Genomic DNA, 22641 nt, shown 5'->3' with positions numbered 1-22641 from the left:
CTCAGGACATCCCTACCTTTTTGCAACTCAGCAGGAAAACAAAGTCCAAGAAAGAAAGGTAACAGGTTCAAGATGAAAGAAAAAGCTCCGGATGTCTTACCGAAATTTCCTATCTAAACAATGTTGCTACTTTTTCAAAATATGTAGTTGCCCCTTCACATTTCCTAATTCGATTTAACCTTCCGCCTTTCTTGCTGAAAGTCCTTCCCGTGCCTATTTTTACACATGGGAAATGAGCTTTAAAAGTGCCTATCGGGGGCGCTTGGGTGGCTCAGTGGGTTAAGCCGCTGCCTTCGGCTCGGGTCATGATCTCAGGGTCCTAGGATCGAGTCCCGCGTCGGGCTCTCTGCTCCCTGCTTCCCTCTATCTCCCTCTCTGCCTGCCTCTCCATCTGCTTGTGATCTCTCTCTGTCAAATAAATAAATAAAATCTTAAAAAAAAAAAAAGTGCCTATCGGGGCGCCTGGTGGCTCAGTGGGTTAAGCCTCTGCCCTCGGCTCAGGTCATGATCCCGGGGTCATTGGATCGAGCCCCCCATGGGGCTCTCTGCTCAGAAGGGAGCCTGCTTCCCCGCACCCTCCCCACCCCCATCTGCCTCTCTGCCAGCTTGTAATCTTTGCCTGTCAAATTGATAAAATTTTTTAAAAAATAAATAAAAGTGCTTATCACAAAAAAGTGCCTATCACAAGGGTAGTTATGAAGAACAGTTGAGATAAGTTTCTTGAACAGTGCCTAGTACAAAAGCCTCGCTATCAGTCCTTAGTAGGAAGAAAAGTAAGGATAGGAGGAGGAGTGCAAGGGCCACTGGCTTAAAACTGGGATGGCTCGATGTCAGTATTGACTGTCATTATTTGCTCAATTCACTTCACTGCTCCTGGCCTCAGTTTCTTCACCCATAAAATGAGGGAATTATTAAAATCCCTTCCAGCTTTAAAATTTGATTGTGCCTCTTCTACTGAATTCAGTCTCCTGAGATAATACCCATTGAGACTGTTGTGAGAATAAATGAGATAATGCATAAACATTTGCTAGCACAGATGGTAACATGGTAAGCGCTCCAGAGATGTGAGCTGTACTCCCTAAGCACTATTACTTCCTCCCACGAGAATGTAAACCCCAGGAGAGCAGAGACCCGGTTGGTCCTGTGCACTCCTGTAACCTGAGCGCCTGGATTGCTGTTGGCACATCTTGAATTGAATACATAAAGCAATCTAAACGTCCTGCCCGTGCAAGGTTCCTTGGGCAGTTTTCTCAAGGGCAAAATGAGGAGTCATTAAGATCCTTTCCAGCCATACAACCATGCAACCGCTCTTGTATTTCACCTCCTTCTGGAGTCTGAAACCCTTGGTTGAAGTCCGGACCCCAGAATAATCCAAAGCTATTTTGGAACGTGAGCCTAGGGCCTGAGTCCTCCTCCGTTGCCATGGCAGCGGCTCCGCCCCCCGAGCTCTGCAGATCCCCCGCCCTGATTGGCTGGACGCCCGGCTCCCTCTCCGGATGCGGCTGCCGCCGCCATTGTGCGGCGCTGGTCCCCTTAGAGGGTTCTCTCTTCGGCGAGTGTCTTGGGCTTTCGCCCTCGCTTCTCCCTGTCTTGCCCGGGGAGCCCGGCGGGTCCGGGACTCCCGTCCGTGCCGGTGCGGGCGCCGGCATGTGGCTGTGGGAGGAACAGGGGGGCCTTCTGGGCCCGTTCTCCTTCCTGCTGCTGCTGCTGCTGCTGGTAACGCGTAGTCCCTTCAATGCCTGCCTCTTCACCGGCAGCCTCTACCTCTTGCTGCGCCTCTTCAGCTTTGAGCCAGTGCCCTCCCGGAGGGCTCTGCAGGTGCTCAAGCCCCGGGACCGCGTTTCCGCCATTGCCCATCGCGGCGGCAGCCACGACGCGCCCGAGAACACGCTGGCGGCCATTCGGCAGGTGAGTCCCCTACGCCTCGCGCCCCTCGGTACCCCCTGGGAGGCTGGACTTCTGCTTGACCTTCCGAAGGTTCTCCAATATTCTCATGATAGCCTTCCCAGTTCCCCATTCATCCAGAAGAAATATATCCAAGTGGCCCTCGATCCTTCGTAAGTCAGAAATCTGCCAACTTACTCAGAGAACGCAGCAAAGACCTACATATTTGCTATATGCCAGGCACTGAGGATACAGTAATAAACAAGACAGAAAGAGTTCCTGCTTTCACAGAGCATGCATTGGAATGTGGGAAATCGGCCTTAAACAAGTAAACGCATAAATGAGGTACTTGAAGAGACAAAAAGTATGATGAAGAAATAGGTTAACAGGGTAAAGAATGACTGGGAGGGCTTATGCTATTTTAGATAGTCAGAGAAGTCCTCTCGCAAGACATGACTTGAACTGAAACTGGAATTATGAAGGGGAGCCAGCCTTGGATCTGGGAGAAAGGTGTTCCAGGAAAAGAGAACAGCAAGTGCCAAAGTCCGGAGGTGGAAATGATCTTGGAAAGTTCAGGTAACAGAATAGATACTATGGAGTCTGACTTCAAGGAATCGAATAAAGGTTGGGGAATGAGGTAGGTAGGAAGTGTGGCCAGCCAGGTTTAAGTATAGTCTCCGTCAGTGGTTGACTTTATTGTAAACAGATCACATTCACAGAAGCTGTCTTTGCTTGTCCTCCAAATTATCCAAGTCATCTCCTTATCACCTTTTGCTCCAAACACACCGTTCGTGCCAGACAACCCTGGCAGCTGGACTCCTGATCAGTTTTTGCGTCTCCTTTTAACAAGACTGTCCTAAGACTCTTGCTCCCTCCAAACTCCTAGCAGTCTCCTGACTTCATAATAATGATAGTTTGCATAGTATGCGAGATTTTCAGTTGTATAGACATTTTTGCATCTGTGGAAATACATCTGACCCTCACATTTCTTTCAGACATTATTTTAACATCAAGTGGGTAGGAAAATGGACTCAAATACACAGCAACAACTAGAATACAGGGTTCCAAGACCTAGAGTTCTTTGTTGGAGATTAGACTGTGTTCCAGGATATAAAAACTTGGACTCACTGTCTAGCTACAAACAGACAGTATTACATAATGAGCAAGTTACTTAAGCTCTGTGTCCCAGTCAGAGTCCCAAGAGTTGAGAGGGTGTGGAAGGAAGGCACCCTAGGGCACCTGTCTTCACTCCAGCCCCACCCAGACCTCAGGTTTCCTATCTGTAAAATTGGAATGATATTGGTATCTACCTAATAGATTGTGATTCAATGAGGGAGTCCACAGAAAGTGCTTGACCCATGGTAAGACCTCTACAAATGTAAACTCTTTAGGCCAATAATCTAAAGATGGCTTCATTTTTAAAATTATCTCAGGATAAAGGTTAAAAAAAAAATTAAGTCTGAAGAAGGGAAGGAGTCAGGAAGGCAGCTGTTAATTTGTAGAGGACAGCTGACTGTTTATAAACCAAGTTAGACCTCTCTTTTCTTTCTTTAAAAAAAAAAATTACTTATTTATTTATTTGAGAGAGAGAGAGTGAGCTCACACAACCCAGGAGAGGGGTAGAGGGAGAGGGAGCGAGACAAGCAGACTCCCAGCTGAGAGGGGAGCCCAGTGTAAAGCTCTGTCCCAGTACCCCGAGATCATGACTTGAGCTGAAATCAGATACTTAACTCACTAAACCACCCAGGCACCCCCAAATTAGACTTCTCTTGCATGCTTCTTTCCCCTTGCTTCTTTGTGGTGTTTTTGTTTTTGCTTTAAGTTTATTTTTTTTCTTAGTAATCTCTATGCCCATCATGGGACTAGAACTCACAACCCTGAGATCAACAGTCACATGCTCTACTGACTGGGCAAGCCAGGTGCCCCAATATCTTTATTATTTTTTTTTAAAGATTTTATGTATTTATTTGACAGAGAGAAATCACAAGTAGGCAGAGAGGCAGGCAGAGAGAGAGAGGGAAGCAGGCTCCCTGCCGAGCAGAGAGCCCGATGTGGGACTCGATCCCAGGACCCTGAGATCATGACCTGAGCCGAAGGCAGCGGCTTAACCCACTGAGCCACCCAGGTGCCCCTCTTTATATTTTTTTTTAAATTGTTTTAAAATTTTATTTATTTGACAGAGAGACAGCGAGAGAGGGAACACAAGCAGGGGAAGTGGGAGAGGGAGAAGCAGGCTTCCCGCCGAGAAGGGAACCCAATGTGGGACTCGATCCCAGAACTCTGGGATCGTGACCTGAGCTGAAGGCAGACGCTTAACGACTGAGCCACGCAGGCGCCCCTATACTTGTTTTTAAGTAGAAAGCTAGAAAAGCTGCCCTGTCTCCCTTTCATCACAATAAACCAAGGGGAGGGGTGCCTGGCTGGCTCAGTTGGAAGACATGGAACTATTTTTCTCAGGGTTGTGAGTTGAGGCCCCACGATGTGAGTAGAGATTACCTGAAAGTAAAATCTCAGTAAATAAATAAGTAGAAATATAAAGATATTGGAGAATGTATTTTACATTCTAACTTAAATTCAGATAGGTGAAGTAACGTAGCTATACAGGAGAATTGTTATGAAAAGAAAGATAATTATAGAGAAAAAAGTATATAGTTGTCATTGACTTCCATTTAAACTTACATTTATGTAAGTTGCCTTGAAGTGTAACTTAGTATTAACTGAACACAAACGGCATTCCTGAGTATTTATAAATGATATGGTGGTTTGGCCAGGAACACGATTAACTGACTATGAATCATGTTAAATGAGGAAGTATGTATGTGAAATACACATACACATACAGTGTTTCATAACTTGTTGTGCAAGGGAATTAAAGTTAATTTCCATTCAGGTATGTTTAGGTTGTACATGTCTTTAATATATGTAATAATAATAAACATTGTGCCAAGTTCCTGGCTTAAGAGGAACTGAAATATGATAATTCTGCTTGTTCCAATATAAGGTCACTCTGGATGAACTTTTTAGCTATAACAGAATTTAGCTGCTGAATACAGACTCAGAAGACAAGGTCGCATCCTCCCTCTTGACTTCAAAAGGAATATGTAGTTTATTTCCTTCAAAGTATGTTTCGTTGTCCTCTTCTTGCTCCCTTTGTGTCTTTGCAGCTCATAATTCGTATTCTTAAACATTTTACTATGTAAACAATCAGGAAGGACTTTCTGAGAATGGTAGAATTTCTGATGGATTATAAACTAGATACAGAAGGAAAAACATGAGAGAGGTGAAATGGATGGATTCCAAGAACAGATACATGCCAGTGACGGAGGGATTAAATTATACCCACAGTCCATTCTCCACCCAGGAGCCAGAGTGCAGCTTTAAAAGTATAAATCGGGGGACGCCTGGATGGCTCAGTTGGTTGGACGACTGCCTTCAGCTCAGGTCATGATCCCGGAGTCCTGGGATTGAGTCCCGCATCGAGCTCCCAGCGCCACGGGGAGTCTGCTTCTCTCTCTGACCTTCTCCTCGCTCATGTTCTCTCTCCCTGTCTCTCTCTCAAATAAATAAATAAAATCTTTAAAAAAAAAAAAAAGTATAAATCGGGTTATATACTGCCCTTATTTAAAATTCTCCAATGGCTAGGGTGCCTGGGTGGCTCACTGGGTTAAAGCTTCTGCCTCCAGCTCAGGTCATGATCCCAGGGTCCTGGGATCGAGCCCTGCATCAGACTATCTGCTCTGCAGGGAGCCTGCTTCCTTCCTCTCTCTCTCTCTGCCTGCCTCTCTGCCTATTTGTGATCTCTGTCTGTCCAAAAAAAAAAACCCCCCACCAAATAAATAAATAAATAAATAAATAAAATTCTCCAGTGGTTCTCTGTTGGAATTAAATAAAATCCAAACACATTTTATCTTATACCCTTCTCAAAGCCTCTGCTCCTGTTCCAACCACCCTGGGTGCTTGTTAGGATGCTTTTGGCTTCATGTAATGAAAACTCAAACTTCTAATATCTCAAATGATATGGGATGCCTAGTAAGGTCTGCTTTTGGCTCAGGTCATGATCCCAGTCTCCTCGGATTGAGCCCTGCAGCAGGCTCCCTGCTCAGTGGGGAGCTTCCTTCTCCCTCTTCCTCTGCTACTACTCCTGCTTGTGTCTCTCTCTCTAATAAATAAATAAAATGTTAAGCACAAACATACACAAATATTTCAAACAGTAAGGGAACTTAATATCTGACATAAAAAGAATGCAAGAATATAGGGGAGAGGTGACTTCCAGGGTGGCTTTTTAGGTTTTTGTTCTGTTTTGTTAGTTTTTAGATTTTATTTATTTATTTGACAGAGAGAGAGAGCGCGCGCACAAGCAGGGGGAGCAGCAGGTGGAGGGAGAAGCACACTCCGCTGAGCAGGGAGCCCGACGCAGAGCTCTATCATAGGACCTTGGGATCATGACCTGAGCCGAAGGCAGTCACCCGACTGGGTCACCCAGGTGCCCCCAGGATGGTTTGATTTATAGCTGTTCAGTTTATGGTCATGGAGGACTCAGGTTCTGTTGCTCTATCTGCTCTGCCACCTGCATCATATTTACTAGCCCTCATTGTAGTTTCCCGGTGGCCACTGCAGCCCCGGGCATCACATTCTTACACATCACCATCTAGGCTCTATCCCTCTTCCATATTCCTTTCCCAGAAGTCTCCATCACATACACACAGAGGGATTGAAAATCGGTCACTCACTCTGATCACAAGAAAAAGCTGAACAGTGTAGCAAGAACAGGTCTCTACCAGCAGAGAAAAAGAAGGGGAATAGCTTTGGGTAGACAGTCAACTTTCTTGACACATGGCTCTGTCCTACATTGTAGTCTTTGTTTGATACTTGCTCTTCTGCTTGGGAAACTATTCCTCTGGATCTTCATATGGTTAGCTCCCTTTGATCATTAAGGTCCCGGCTCACATGACATACTCTCAGAGAGGACTTCCTTGATTGCCTTATCTAGTAACCCCCACTGCCTTTAACCTTCACATTACCCTTTATTTTCTTTTTTAAAACATTGATCACTATCATAATTTACATGTAACATGTTTGTGATCTGTTTCTCTCTACTGAAATAAAGACCCATAATCCTTTTCTTTCTTGTTCACCACTCTCCTCACTCCTTAGAATAGTGCCTGATCTGGTAGGCACTCGGTAAGTATTTGTAGGAAGGATTGTGCAGTACTAATAGCTAGTAAACCCACGAGAAAAGATACTCAACATTATCAGTCATTAGGGAAATGGAAATCAAAGCCACAATGAAATTCCCATTAGAGTGGCTATAAACAAAAGGACAACAACAGGTACTGATGAGGATGTGGAGAAATTGGAACTTTCCTACACTGCTGGTGAGAAAAACAGCGTGGCAGTTCCTTAAAAGGAACAGAGTTACCATTTGATCCAGCAGTAACACTCCTAGATATAAATATACGTATATCTAAAAGAATTGAAAGCATACATCATGCAAAAACTTATACAGAAATGTTCATAGCATATTAATAACCAAAAATGGAAACAACGGAAATATCCAGCAACTGATGAATCGACAAGTAAAATGTGATGTAGCCATATGGTGGAATAGTATACAGCAAGAAAAAGGAAAGAAGTCCTGATACGTGTTGCGATATGAATGAACCTTAGAAACATGCTGGGGGTGGGGGAGCCTGGCATGGAAGATTGCATATTATATAATTTTATTAAATAAAATATCCAGAATGAGCAAATCCACAGAGATAGCAGTAGATTAGTAGTTGACTGGGGACTCACTGCTAACAGACACAGGATTTCTTTTTGAGGTGTTGAAAATGTTCTAAAATTGATTGTGGTGGTATTGCACAGCTCAGTGAATTTAATTTTTAAAAACCACTGAATTGTACACTTTAAACAGGAATTACATGGCATGTGAATAGTCTCGAAGCTAAAAAAAAGAAGAAAGATGTGATTCTGAACTTCATCGGATTGAAAAAAATCTCTACCAAAAACGCTGTGCCATTCTGTGTTCTAATATTGGAGTCTATGGTTTTCTTCATTGTTAGTAAACACTAAGTTCTTTCTGTGTGAAGTTACAGTATAAGGTTGGATATTTAAAAGATACTTTTCAGTGAAACTTTTAAAAAGCCATATACATATAATGAATTCGTGAAAGCAAATACTTTTTAAATCAATTTTATCCAAGTATAATTTACATCTATAAAAAGCAGACATTTGGGCGCCTGGGTGGCTCAGTGGGTTAAGCCGCTGCCTTCGGCTCAGGTCATGATCTCAGGGTCCTGGGATCGAGTCCCGCATCAGGCTCTCTGCTCAGCAGGGAGCCTGCTTCCCTCTCTCTCTCTCTGCCTGCCTCTCTGCCTACTTGTGATTTCTCTCTGTCAAATAAATAAATAAAATTAAAAAAAAAAAAAAAGCAGACATTTTCAGTGTTTGATGAGTTTTGATAAACATATATACCTGGGGGGCGCCTGGGTGGCTCAGTGGGTTAAGCCGCTGCCTTCGGCTCAGGTCATGATCTCAGGGTCCTGGGATCGAGTCCCGCATTGGGCTCTCTGCTCAGCAGGGAGCCTGCTTCCTCCTCTCTCTCTCTCTCTGCCTGCCTCTCTGCCTACTTGTGATCTCTCTCTGTCAAATAAATGAATAAAATCTTTAAAAAAAAAAAAAAACATATATACCTGGGTAACCACTACCTTAATCCATTTTCATCACCCCAGAAACTTCCATTGTGTTCTTTGAACTTAACCCCCATCACACCTCTGCCCCAAGGCAAGCATTGATACTATACTGTGCTAGTCTATTACTAAACTATTAGTATTGTTTTTAAATACATTTTTTCATTTTAAATAAAATTTTAATAAAATTGCACTATTTTTATAAACCAGTTTATGTGAAATTTGTATGTTTAGAACAAAAATACTATTATAAGGAATTTCTCTAAATGAAAAGATGAGTGTGAACTGTATACAAATATGTGAATTTAAAACAGATCTTGCCTCTGAAAGGAGGCAATAAAAGTATTGGTAAAGACAGTTGAATGCAGTCATTAGAAGATCTGGTCTGAGAAACTCTAATATGGTGGTTCTTTTATAAAGCTTTTGCTTGGGACCTTAATAAACTACTCAGAAAAGACAAATAAATGAACTCACTAGTTCTAATAATCTTGCTAAAATTCAGTGTCTTACCACTGTTATTTTTTGTGTTGTTACCAAATAGAGATGGCCCTAATGAATACAAATATAATTGAACTAATTATAGTGCTGGCCTCAGGGAATAAGAAAAATATTTGTGTTCCAGTGAGACAGATGCATTTTGCATACTGAAAATGTGATCTTGTTTTATGTCTTAAATGATACAATCCATATTAATTTACCAGTGCGCTATCCCGTCTTTAACTTAGGAAAGATACCTTTTAAGCTTATAAAGATAGACCTTCCAACCAGTGTAAAGATGTGAACACTACTGTAATGACTTTTTTACTGAAATGGATTTTTTTTTAAAATCATAATATCTTATGTTGAGTGCCAACTTTGAGCTAGGCACCAAGCTTGGTAATTTACATGCATTATTTCTAAATCCTATGTCTCTTAAGACCTTTAGAGACCTATCATCTCTTTTTTTTTTTTTTTAAGATTTTCTTTAGAAAATGGGGCATCTGGGTGGCTCAGTCTTTGAGCATCTGCCTTTGGCTCAAGTCATGATCACAGTGTCCTGGGATCAAACCCCACATCGGGCTCCCTGCTCAGCAGGGAGTCTGCTTCTCCCTCTTCTACTCCCCCTACTTATATTCCCTCTCTTGATGTCTCTTTGTTAAATAAATAAATAAAATCTTTTTTTACATGTGTATTTTATTTAGAAGGAGCATGTGTGTGCACGCACAAATAAGGGGGAAGGGCAGAGGGAGAGGGAGAGGGAGAGAGAGAATCTCAGGCAGACCCCACTCTGAGGGCAGAGCCTGACACAGAGCTTGGTCCCATGGTCATGACCTGAGCTGGAATCAGGAGTCGGTGAGAGTTGGTCCCTTAACCAGCTGAGCCACCTAGACGCCCCGAGAAATATCATCTTAAAAATGATGAAACTGAGCCTAGAGTTTTAGAGGAAATATTGGTCATACTATGAAAATCAAACTTTGAAGCTTAAAAGAAAATGGAGTTGTATTGTATCTTTACAAGGAAAGGATTTAAAAAGAAGGAATAATCTATGCCCATAAAGGACATGATTGATAAATTCGAATGTATTAAAATTGAAAATGCGTTTTAAAGAACGCAGTAAATAACAATGGCTAGCAATTATTGAATCGCTGCTGTGCACTAGTACAGAACTGTATGTTGTTTCTCAGTACTTGAGTACTTAAGTTTGTACCAAATATATAAAGACTTTCAAGAGAATGACACAGGAATGATGCACACCAACTTTAAGATGGAGAGGAATGGGGAGAAATTTCCCTTTATCTGTAGTGTCAATAGTAAACATACAGTGCTTAAGAGTGCAGCCTCTAGGCACTCCTGGGTGGCTCAGAGATTTAAACCCTCTGACTTCAATTAGGTCATGATCCCAGGGTCCTGGAATGGAGCCCTGCATCGGGCTCTCTGCTTGGCAGAGAGCCTGCTTCCCACGCCCCACCTACCCCCACCTGCGTCTCTGCCTCCTTGTGATCTCTGTCAAATTAATAAATAAAATCTTAAAAGAAAAAAAAAAAGTGCAGCCTCAACCACGTCATAGTTTGTATAACTAAAAGCAAATTTCTTATTTTCTGTTTCCTCATCTGAAAATGAGAATCTTAATATTACCCAGGGGTGGTGAGAATCAAATGAATTAATATATTTAAAGCATTTAGAATAGTGCCTGACTATATAGAAAAAGCTCAATAAATACTAACTACTATTACATTTTAGGACAGCAAGAGATTGAAGCAACTGTGGCAAAATGTTAACATCTGTTAAGTCTTTCTTACTATATATATACTGCTTTGTGTGTTTGCATAATTAAAATTTTTTGTAATTTAAAATCCTGATCCTAATGAGCATTTCATGTCTTCATTGTGACAAAGAAGCCAAGAAAGCAAATGCTGGGTAGTATATCTCAGAGGAACATGCTCAAGTTCTCTTTTTAGATAAATTCCAGTACACCTTATCGTGTTTACCAGCTTGTTGGCCAACAGCCAGGGCTGCTTACATAAACAAAATGTAGTTCCCCCTAGAAGCAGGCTTGGTGTTCCTGTTACAGAGGGTGGAGTTAAACCAACAAGAACCTGACCCCCTCTTGTTTATGCCAAAGTAGTGCATGACACACAGCTGATCAGCAAACACAGGGGCGTCATCAGAGGTGCTGTACCAAATAGAGTGTAGGGAAGCAGTGGAATTTATCTAAATATTTGTCACTGTAAGCCATTAATGGCCCATAGAGTTAAAGCAACCAGAGAAAACTTAAGTTCCAGAAATCTCCCCATTTACTACTGTGAGAATGGGAAGAGTAGGTAATTTTTTAAAATATTTTATTTATTAGAGAGAGAGAGATCATGAGCAGCGGGGAAGAGTAGAGGGAGAAGCAGACTACCCACTGAGCAGGGAGCCCAGTGCAGACAGGATCCCAGGACTCTGGAGTCATGACCTGAGCTGAAGGCAGATGCTTAACCGATTAAGTCACCAGGAGTGGGGAATTTAAAGTGTGTGAGGAATCCCTAAGTGTGCAAGTTGAAGTAGGGTTATCAGGGAAAAGTAGAAACCAGGTGGATTGCTATTTGGTACCAGAAGGAGAAGAAATCAGTAAGAGATGCTATCTACCTAGCTAGCACTGTTGGTCATCTTGAACATGTAGATTGTAAAATGGTATCTTTGGCCATTTGCCATTAATATTGTTGATGTTTTTGTTAAGGCAGCTAAGAATGGAGCAACAGGTGTGGAATTGGACATTGAGTTTACTTCTGACGGGATTCCTGTCTTAATGCACGATAACACCGTGGACAGGACAACTGATGGCACTGGTCGACTGTGTGATTTGACATTTGAACAAATTAGGAAGCTTAATCCCGCAGCAAATCACAGGTTAAGGTAAGTGGTTCATTGTCACTTAAACATACCTTTCAGCTTCTGTTGGGGATCACAGAAAGACTCTGGCACCTTCTAAAGACACTGGCATCTTCTGCTCCAGAAGAATTGTTTTGCTGTGTTTTGTTTTGAACTATATACAGGTTTCCCAAGTAATGAGCAGGGTGCCAGGAACAACAGAAATATGGCATGGGTAGTTTTCATCTCTTCCCACTGTGGCCAGATTTGGCCTGGGAATTACTCTCAAGACAATACACTGTCTAGTCACTAACGTTAGTAACATTAGACAATTACTTTGTACTATCATAGAAATTTTATATATGAGATTTACGGGTATATGTGTATCTCAGAATTAGTCCTATAAGCTATTCCACAAGAAAAGGGTTCTGAGATCAACTAAGATCAAGCACTATACGGTAGATGTTCCCTTTAGGGATAAATAGTCTACATCAGTCAATTAGTACCTTTAATTTAATGTTTCTCAAACATGTATGACTACAGACCATGTATGACGACACCATTCCCACCATAAACGGCTATAAACACATTGGAATGAGTATACTGGGTAATATACTTTGGAATGTGGTTATCTAAATCCCTCTCTTCTCTGTAATACTGAAAATGTATACTCACTCTTACCCACGTTGTATCAGTTCTCTGGACAATGATCAATATTCTTTGACTATTAAGTATTCGACCTAGTGATTATGTTATAGTCTTCCCTGAAAGATATTCAGACTGTATTTTCCTAGGATCTGAAAAGCCACTGAAGGAAGTTATAATCTAGAAAGAGTAATGGTAATACTTGGAAGTTCAGAGTGCAGGCTGCTGGAATTGCTCTTTGCAGTCATATTTCATTGTTCTGCTATCTGCAAGAGAAAGGCTGGTTTTAATATTACAGTGATAATGAGGCTAAGAGGTCAGCTTCAAAGTCAAAAATTAAAGCAAAAAATACTCAGGGTCATCATCACCCATAAAATACTTTAAGAGGGCCTGGTATTGCTTTGTTTTAGTTTTTAAAGATTTTATTTATTTGACAGAGAGACATAGTGAGAGAGGGAACTCAAGCAGGAAAAGTGGGAAAGGCAGGCTTCCTGCTGAGCAGGGAGCCCAGTGCAGGGCTTGATCCCAGGATCCTGGGCCAAAGGCAGATGCTTAATGACCGAGCCACCCAGGTACCTCAAAAAGGCATTATATTATGACTAGATCATGCAGGCAGAAAATCAATAACGAAATTATCTTTGAACAACACATTAGATCAGATGAATCTTACACTCCAGTGTTTTAAAGAAAGGAGTATGTAAAAAATTTTAAACCCATAAAACTCTAAACAGAAGGAAATCAAATGAGAAATCTCCTCTGGGTAACTGTTACCCATTACTATGTTATACTACATCAGTCTACATAGGTTTTTCATTTGTTTTTTGCTACTTCTAATCTGTATTGAAAAATAGACATGAAGAACTAATTAAACACCTCTCTCACGTCAAAAAAGAAAAAATGCAATATCGGTGTCAGTATACCATGTTAAGTCTTTGGTTCTTTTTTTTGTTTTTTTTTTTTTTTAAAGATTTTATTTATTTATTTGAGAGAGAGAGACAGTGAGAGCGAGCATGAGCGAGGAGAAGGTCAGAGAGCGAAGCAGACTCCCCATGGAGCTGGGAGCCCGATGTGGGACTCGATCCCGGGACTCCAGGATCACGCCCTGAGCCGAAGGCAGTCGTTCAACCAACTGCGCCACCCAGGCGTCCCCATGTTAAGTCTTTAGCATAGCCAGTCTTTGTCCTCCAGTTGGAACTCGTTGCATTTTCTTTGTTTGAATATCAGGTGAAGTCATTGGCTTGTGTTTATGGACCATGTTTTAGGAAAAATAGGTATTTTCTCTAGAATTATCCTCAACGTGGTAAGATGCTCATCCTGAGTTGGGGGGAGGGGGTGGCATGGAAACTAAGACTGGCCAAGGGACTAGCAAAGTCCTGTCTCATCTCTCACTCCCAAGGAGTAGGCATTGAATAGAATGGCTGGCAGAATTGCCTGTACTATTTAAATTTTTTTTTTTTTAAACCAAGGTACTACACTTGAAATTATATTGGTGAATAAGCATAAGTTAAATCATATAGATTTAATTTAATTAATTTCATTATGTGAGAAAATCTGATTTCTTATATATCTAAAGCACATGACTTTTTCTGTTTATCAGAAAATTATGTGTAGACATTTATTTCAAACAGTCGCACTTAAATGCACAAAAATACAGTGAACAAATTTATGTATTTCTAGGAATTTCTCCTGTATCAGGTTCTGTTAGGGCAATTACGGTCTTAAATTTCAGTCTCAGGTACTCCAGAAGAGGCATTATACTCTGGCCTTTAGTGAGTTGAGGTCCTATTATATTCTAAATCTACTAATTTCCTAAAAATTAAGTAAGTTTTGTTGTTGTTGCTGTTCTTTGGTCAAGGATATCTGTCGTCTGTTTCGAGGACTCCAGTATGGTTAAAGAAAGGAAGTTAGGGAAAACACTTTTTCCTATTGGTTGGAAGACATTTGTCAAACATCTGTTTCACTAAACTTTTATCTTTTTCTTTTTCCTGCAATATACTATTCCTTTCCCCTCTCTTATAGGAATGATTTCCCTGATGAAAAGATCCCTACCCTGAGAGAAGCCGTTGCAGAGTGCCTAAACCATAACCTCACAATCTTCTTTGATGTCAAGGGCCATGCAAATATGGTACAGTTTATACCACAGACTTCACTTTCTTTTTTTTTTTTTTTTTTTAAGATTTTATTTATTTATTTGACATACAGAGATCGTAAGTAGGCAGAGAGAGAGAGAGGAGGAAGCAGGCTCCCTGTGGAGCAGAGAGCCTGATGTGGAGCTCGATCCCAGGACCCTGGGATCACGATCTGAGCCAAAGGCAGAGGCTTTAACCTGCAGAGCCACCCAGGCACCCCCAGACTTCACTTTCTTGAAAAGACATCTTATTTAATTGAGAGTAATTTCAAAAATCAACCATAGATTTTGCTACTTATCCTTCTTAAATAATTTTTATTGCTTATTAGAAGTTTACCATGCAAAAATCCGTATCTTTAAGCAAATAGCAAATTATGGAACTCTTAACCTTTGATGGAACCTTTGAACAACTCCTGATATTCTACAACTAATACAAAATTGAGTTGTATTTTTCTTACTTGCATAAATAGCATTTACAAAAGACAGTAAATAAACCATAAAGAGGTACTTTAACTAACCTCGGGAAGAATTCAGGAGTTAGACATACGACCAGTTGCATCCGGCTGATAAGTTAATGGTTTTAGACAGACAACTGTGGACTGAATTTAAAGAGAACTCCCATATGTAAAGTTTCTGATAGCTAATAGAACATTTATCTTTTATGTACAGTTATCCTTCCTATATGATTTCTATCCCTTATGTATAGTTTTGTTATTCTATGATTTGAGTAGTTAAACTTTTATGGTAAAATCACTATAATTTTTTCAAATACATAAGACATTCCTAAGGAAAATTTTGCTTAAATTTTAGAACGTATACTTTTATTCATAAAAACATCACTGCAGTGGAAATCAATGGGCAAATATGGTTTAGATTACATTTGTTCGCTTATAACCAGCTTTTCAAGTACAAATACTTTTTATCTTCATTTGGACAACTTATATTTTCCCCCTTGCAAGGTATAATCAATCAGTAGTGGCCATCTACTGGTGGGGAATTCTGATCTCAATTTTTTTTTTATTCATCCCAGGATATAGTTGAAACTAGCTGTTAAAGCCTAAAATAAAAGCCTAAGTATATATTCTAGCTTTAGCACAGGAAACTCTCATTTTTGAAGAAAGGAGAATGGTGCTCTGGCTCATTAATTATTCTGGTATTAATTATTATTGTGGTTTTTTTTTTTTTTTAAAGATTTTATTTATTTATTTGAGAGAGAGGGAACACAACCAGGAGGAGCAAAGAGAGGGAGATGCAGGCTTCCTGCCAAGCAGAGAGCCCAATGTAGGACTTGATCCCAGAACCCTGGGATTATGACCTGAGCCAAGGCAGAAGCTTAACAACTGAGCCACCCAGGCACCCTCACTGTGGTATTCTGATATACAGTTCTATACATTTAGGTTTTCCAGTCAGTTTGCACCAGAATCACCACGAATACCTATTAAAAATATGAATCCCTGGACCATATCATGTAGAGAAGAAATTCTAAAAATACTTAGGGTTGTTGGTCAAAGGTCCTACATTTCACCCACAGTGTACTTCATGCTTATTGTCTTAGAATAAAGGGGGAAAAAGAAGAAAGACTATTTGAGCTTTCTGGTTGGGTGCTCACAGGTGGTGTGGGCCACATTAGAACATAGTGATCTGATTCACCACAATGGTTAGTGTAAAGGACAAAGTGATGCAAATTGGAGTTAGTAGAGCACAGAAGCCAAGGGCATGGGCTTTGGAGTCCCAACAGATTGTGATTAAATGCTGTCACTTGCTACAGTATAACCTTAACCTTGATATGCTTCCATTTCCTCACGGGGCAGCCGTTGGGGGTGGCGGGGATGGGCGTAATTTTAAAAATGACCACAGGCGTTGTTATAAGAATTAAATAAATTATGTGGGTGAGGAGTCAGTTACAAGGCATATGTTAGTTCAGACAGCAAGAATACAACTTTGGCTCTGTACATACTCTCACATTAGTGAAGGGGGAATAGGACATGAGTAATTTCTGTATTTTTTCTTTTTTGGAATGCATTTTGTTGCTTACATTTGATTATAAGTATGTGTGACTTTTCCAAAATTTAGTGATATTTCAAGAATTGTGATATAGTGACCTAACATTCCACCTAATGCCTACTCACCTACCTCTGTTGTTAGCTGCTATTGATTTTCTTTTCTTCTTTTTTTTTTTTTTTAATAAAGATCTTATTTATTTATTTGACAGAGAGAGAGAGAGATCACAAGTAGGCAGAGCAGCAGGCAGGGGTGGGGGAAGCAGGCTCCCTGCTGGAGCTGGATGCAGGTCTTGATCCCAGGACCCTGAGATCATAACCTGAGCCGAAGGCAGAGGCTTAACCCACTGGCCACTCAGGTGGCCACTGAGCCACCTAGGTGCCCCAACTGCTATTGATTTTCAACGGCCAAATCTGTTAATTCACTAGAGGTTACAGAATGTCAGTATTTAGCTCAGTAATTTCTTCTTCATTCATTTAACTGGACTACTACAAAAAGAAACTTCTGTTCACCTTGAAGCTCTTCCCAGTTCCTCCCTTATCCCATTGTTTCTTCCTCTGTGTTGGTGATGAATGCCATTTCCTCTTAGTCCTCTGGACCAAGAACATCTACGCTTAGTAGTTTCCAGGCTGGTTGGCCCATGCTTCTGCCAGGAAAGGCAGGGGGTGATAGAGTTTTGGGTATAAAAGGACTTTTCCTAGTGGCTAAACTGGGTTATAAGAAAAAGGTTTAAAATTTTGCTTCCAGCCTCCACTGGCCTGCTGCCTGCCATACTTTCCAAAAAAGTCTGACAAAAGGGTAAAGGTTACAAAACAGTAAAGCAACAGGACTCGTACTCCTTACCCCCCATCTACTGTAGATGTGAATTTAAGAAGGATCCCAATGGATAATGGAATCTACCAGCACTCCTGTCCATGTCCCCATATATTAGTAAACTTCTGACTTATTCAGTAGGGTTGTACTTAGTATGTAATAGTTATTGGCTGGGACTATTACATTTAAATACATGAATCTCTATGCTTTACAGGCTACTGATGCTCTAAAGAAAATTTATAAGGAGTTTCCTCAACTATACAATAATAGTATCGTCTGCTCTTTCTTGCCAGAAGTTATCTATAAGGTAAAATTCAGGATTTGTGTTGTACCTAATACTGGGTTAGTTGATGGTGATAACAGAAATGGGCCAAGTAACCATAAGATAGACGGCCGTTAAATGGAACAGCCGTTCCATTTTGAAGTAAGTCAAGCAGAGAAAGACATTTATCATATGGTTTCACTCATATGTGGACCATAAGCAGTAGCACGGAGGATCGTAGGGGAAGGGAGGGAAATCTGAAGGGGGAGAAATTAGAGAGGGAGACGATCCAAAAGAGACTGTGGACCCTGGAAAATAAACAGGGTTTCAGAGGGGAGGGGCCCGGGGGAGGGGTAAGAGGGTGATGGGTACTAAGGAGGGCAGGTGTTGTGATGAGCACTGGGTGTTATACAGAACTAATGAGTTGTTGAACACTACATCAAAAACTAATGATGTACTATACAGTGGCTAACTGAACATAATAATAATAGAAAGAGAAATTCCTCTTTTAGCAAGAGAAATTCAGAAAGGAGAATGAACTCCTACCCCATTTTAAAATACCATGATTCCTCCTTACGCTCCTTTTATATTGTTTACAGGCTCATTCAGATTACTTTAGTAAACATAAGTAACCTTTTAAAAAAATAACTCTTGCTGATGGAGAATTTAAAATATGCACAAAAGTTGCCGGTAGTAAAATGAGCCCCCGTTTAACTGTGATCTAGCTTGTTTGATCCCATTCATCCTCCACAGTGTTATTTTGAAGTAAATTCCAGACATCATTTCATCCATAAAAATTGCATTAAGTATCTTTGAAAAGTGATTCCCTTTTTTTTAAAACTACAGCCACAACACAGTCATTATCCCATCTAAAACCATTACTAACTCCTTAAGATTATGAAATTTATCTAGTCAGCATATAAATTTTTATTTGTCTCAGAAATGTAAGTGGGTTTTTTTTTTATAATGTCAATTTGAATCAGGACCCAGATAAAGACTACATACTATAATTTAAAATCTTAGAACCTGTAAGTTCTTTTTCCCCACCTTGTGATGCATTTATTGAAGAAACCAGGTTGTTTTGTAGAGTTGACCCAAGTCCAAATTTTGCTTCCTCTATCATGATACAGTTGAACACATTCTTCTCCCGTATATATTTCCTATAAATTGGTAGTGAGAGCAAAAGGCTTGATTAGTGGAGGTTCAGTTATTCTTGGCAAGATAATCTCATAGATGAGGGTATTTTTTCATCAGGAGGCAGGTAACATCTGATTAACTCTTCTGTTGTGTTGTTTGCAGGCTGCTATTGATGTCAGTGGCCAGCTCTCAATTTACTAGGGGTTGCAAAATCTTAGTATTTTAATGCTGTCATTTCTTCATGTATTAGAATACTTCTGTAAAAAGAAACTCATTCAGGGGTACCTGGCTTGTTGTGAGTTCAAGCCCCACACTGGGTGTGGAGCATACTTAAAAATGAAGAAAAACTGTCATTCATTTTAGTTATGCATTTGGAAATAAATGCTAATCGTGTCCTTTACTTACCAGTTTCCGAGATAATCTGTTGGTTCTGTAGCATTTTTCAACAGTGACCAACAGAATATGCGTTGAAAATTTTACAGTAAGAGTGGAACCTATCCACATATAAATGGTCATTGAGATGAACAGGGTCATGGGGCTTTCAGACATTTGGATCCGTGTTTCCCAATCTTACTTGACCACAAAGGCCTTCAAAATGTTTGCTACATTGTACAGAGGAGCACAGAGCGAAACATCCATATCTTCCTATTTCTCGTTGACCTTCCACAACCCCTATCCCTACTTCTCGTCTATCTCTGCTGTCCTCACTTCCTTCTTACCCCCAGGCCCCGCCCAAGCCTTTCTCAGCCGTTTTTCTCTGGAAAGGATCAAAAGCTAACCAGCCCATCTGGAAATGATCATGGTTCCACCCTCACTGAGTTCTAATTACTTATCTCTAGCCAAAGTTTAAATTGATAACCAATTGAGAGTTTGTTCCTGTGACATGAAGATTTCACTGTGAGATTATAGTTTACTCATTTTAAAGGTAAGGATTTCATGAAGGAAATGTTCTTATTTATATTGTATGTTAAATGCTTTACATCCATTACATTATTTACTCAAAGGATTTAGGTCTATTTAGTAGACATGGGGACCAGGGTTGCCATTATGGCCAACTTCAGCAGAATGAGTAACATTGGCTAAATCTAAAGAAAAATGAGAGGTATTAGACTTAAGATACGATATGTATTTAATTGCCAAAATTCCTTTTCAGATGAGACAAACAGATCAGAATGTAGTAACGGCTTTAACTCATAGACCTTGGAGCCTTAGCCATACAGGAGATGGGAAACCACGCTATGATGCTCTCTGGAAACAGTCCATGTTTGCGGTAATGGACATTTTGCTCGACTGGAGCATGCACAATATCCTGTGGTACCTGTGTGGAATTTCAGCTTTCCTCATACAAAAGGATTTTGTATCCCCGTAAGTTGGAAGGGTTTTTTGGGTTTGTTTGTTTGTTTTTTAAGTCTTCTCCTGATACATTTCCTGAAATGCTCTTCTTGGAAAGGAAGGATTAACAGTGGACAGCCTGGACTGGATTTCACCCACAAAGCCCACCGGGCCTTTATTAATGTGGAATGCCCTTAGCTTCTTAGGTGGGAAGAGTTCAGGCATATGTCCCTATTTCCAAAATAAGTTGACCAAATATTCTTAGCGCACTTTAAAGAAAAAAATAAACCTAAAAAAGGAAAGAAAAAAGAAACCTGCTAAACTGTGACAGAAGAGAGATTACATATCCTTGTGATTGGCTCCCTTTGAAAACCAACATAGAATCCAGGGCAGAGCCACAGTGAAGACAGTCTGTGAGTGCCTACGTGATCCCTCCCACCTTTCTTCCTGCTCTGCTCTGCACTGTAGACTTTGCTCCATTGCTTCGAAGAAAACTCTATTCCTTACCTGCTAGGCAACTCTGACCTTTATCGTGGCAGTTTTATGGCCATGTATTTTAGCTGATTTGAGTTGTTAGTTTCATATTATTTCAGGCATGCATGCATTCAAGTCAGTCAGTATTTGGTATATGCCCACAATACTGCAAAGCATTGTATTAAGAAGCTGAAGATGCTATGGTAAGGAAAACCGTGGTCTACCCTCATGAAATTTATAGTCAAGTAGAAGGGACAGTTGCTGATCAAAAATCCAATAAATATAAAATTACAACTAAGATAAATGCTATGTAGAGAGAACAGTGTACATATACTGTGTAATTTCACCTAATCGGGGGAGTTAGGGAAAACATCCCCAAGGAGGTGACAACTAAGCTAAGATCAGAAGCGTGAGTTAGGAATAGGGTGGGAGGGTGGAGAGCCAAGTCAGAGGCGAAACATACAGAAGTGTTAAGGCAAAATCTTAAAAATTTCTTTATTTATTGGACAGACAGAGATCACAAGTAGGCAGAGAGGCAGGTAGAGAGAGGAAGGGAAGCAGGCTCCCCGCTGAGCAGAGAGCCCGATGCAGGACTCGATCCGAGGACCCCAGGATCATGACCTGATCCGAAGGCAGAGGCTTTAACCCACTGAGCCACCCAGACACCCCAATAAATAAAATCTTTTTTTAAAAACGTGTTAAGGCAGGAAGGAACCTAGTTCTTTCAAGGAATTGAAAGAAAATCCATGGTCTGTCACAGAGAAAGGAAAGGGGAAGTACAGTGTAAGATGAGGCCAAGTACGGCCTCTAATAAAACTGTGTCTGTGTGTCTGTGGTGGAGGGCGTCTTTAGCAAGTCACTGAAGTGTTGTAAATTGGAACAGTGTGGAGGAGGTTCTGGTGCTGGGTTTTGGAACACTCCCTCTGATTGCACACAGAGGCCCAGTTAAGAGGCTCTTTGGGGGCATTATTAGTACTCAGTGAATACCATACTTAGTGACCATTATAGATTTCTGGAACAGCTGGTCCTTATTCTAACAGGATGGGTTTTTCCTCTTTCTCCAGGGACTACTTGAAGAAGTGGTCAGCCAAAGGTATTCAGGTTGTTGCTTGGACTGTTAATACCTTTGATGAAAAAAGTTACTACGAATCCCATCTTGGTTCCAGCTATATCACTGACAGCATGTTGGAAGACTGTGCATCTCAGTTCTAGAATTTTCCCCCAGGGAGGAAACGTGGGGACAGAAAGTGCCTGCTGGCCTCATGCAGGGATATCAAAATACCCTTCGTGCTAGCCCCAGCCCTGGGGGATCAGGTGGCTCACACAAGCAATAGTCGGTATTTGCATTTTTACCTGAACCAGAGCAAAACCTGGTTTTGCTTTCCTTGCTCCATGGAATGCCTAAGTTCAACACTATTGCTCTTGAATATCTGGGTCTGCAAAAAGGCACAACAGCTCCTGCCCCAGCCTTGCTGAGGCATACACCAAGACCCAGAGAGGATAAGCACAGATTGAGTTGTGCAATTTGGGGGTGCAGATGCAAATGCATGGGAAATGCATGATCACACAAAGTTGACATTTTAAAACTTGACACACTTATGTAATTTACTTATTTAAAGTATTTGTATTCAGCTACATTATCAATGTACCATAGACATCAAACTTGTGACCATACTAATAAAATCATTAAAAGGAGCACTAAGGGAAAACTGTGTACCAAGCATCATGTCCTGAGACATAAGGAATTTAGGGAGACTGCTCCCTGCAATCCAGAGACCAGTGGCAACAGCCCCCTGTGAGCAAAAGGAAATGGTAGGTAAGTCTTGATCCCAGTGCAAGGGATTATTTATGGTATCCTGAAATAACAACAAACCACTAGGGGGCAGGGTTTTGCTCGTTGGGGCAACTCCAAGGCAGATGACAGTGGAACTCTAAGGAACTTCCAA

The 22641-nt window shown here is 40.9% G+C and overlaps 1 protein-coding gene across 3 annotated transcripts; it reads left to right on the top strand.

The window, feature by feature from the left end:
- The first annotated feature begins 1508 nt into the window (after window positions 1-1508).
- Window positions 1509-22404, top strand: GDE1 (glycerophosphodiester phosphodiesterase 1). Of its 3 annotated transcripts, none has more exons than XM_044232841.1 (6): window positions 1509-1908; window positions 11773-11948; window positions 14568-14673; window positions 17705-17797; window positions 20043-20254; window positions 21760-22404. In XM_044232841.1, the coding sequence occupies exons 1-6, from the start codon at window positions 1648-1650 to the stop codon at window positions 21905-21907; spliced, it is 996 nt and encodes a 331-aa protein (XP_044088776.1). In that variant the 5' UTR covers window positions 1509-1647; the 3' UTR covers window positions 21908-22404. The 3 variants fall into 3 exon arrangements, with proteins under 3 accessions (XP_044088776.1, XP_044088777.1, XP_044088778.1); XM_044232843.1 differs by having other exon boundaries at window positions 1836-1908; window positions 11777-11948; XM_044232842.1 differs by lacking the exon at window positions 17705-17797.
- Window positions 22405-22641: the final 237 nt, after the last annotated feature.

This window comes from Neovison vison, chromosome 14, assembly GCF_020171115.1.
Source record: "Neovison vison isolate M4711 chromosome 14, ASM_NN_V1, whole genome shotgun sequence".
Taxonomy (NCBI): domain Eukaryota; kingdom Metazoa; phylum Chordata; class Mammalia; order Carnivora; family Mustelidae; genus Neogale; species Neogale vison.
The sequence above is the reverse complement of the archived record's forward strand: the minus strand, read 5'-3'. Positions and strand labels throughout refer to the sequence as shown.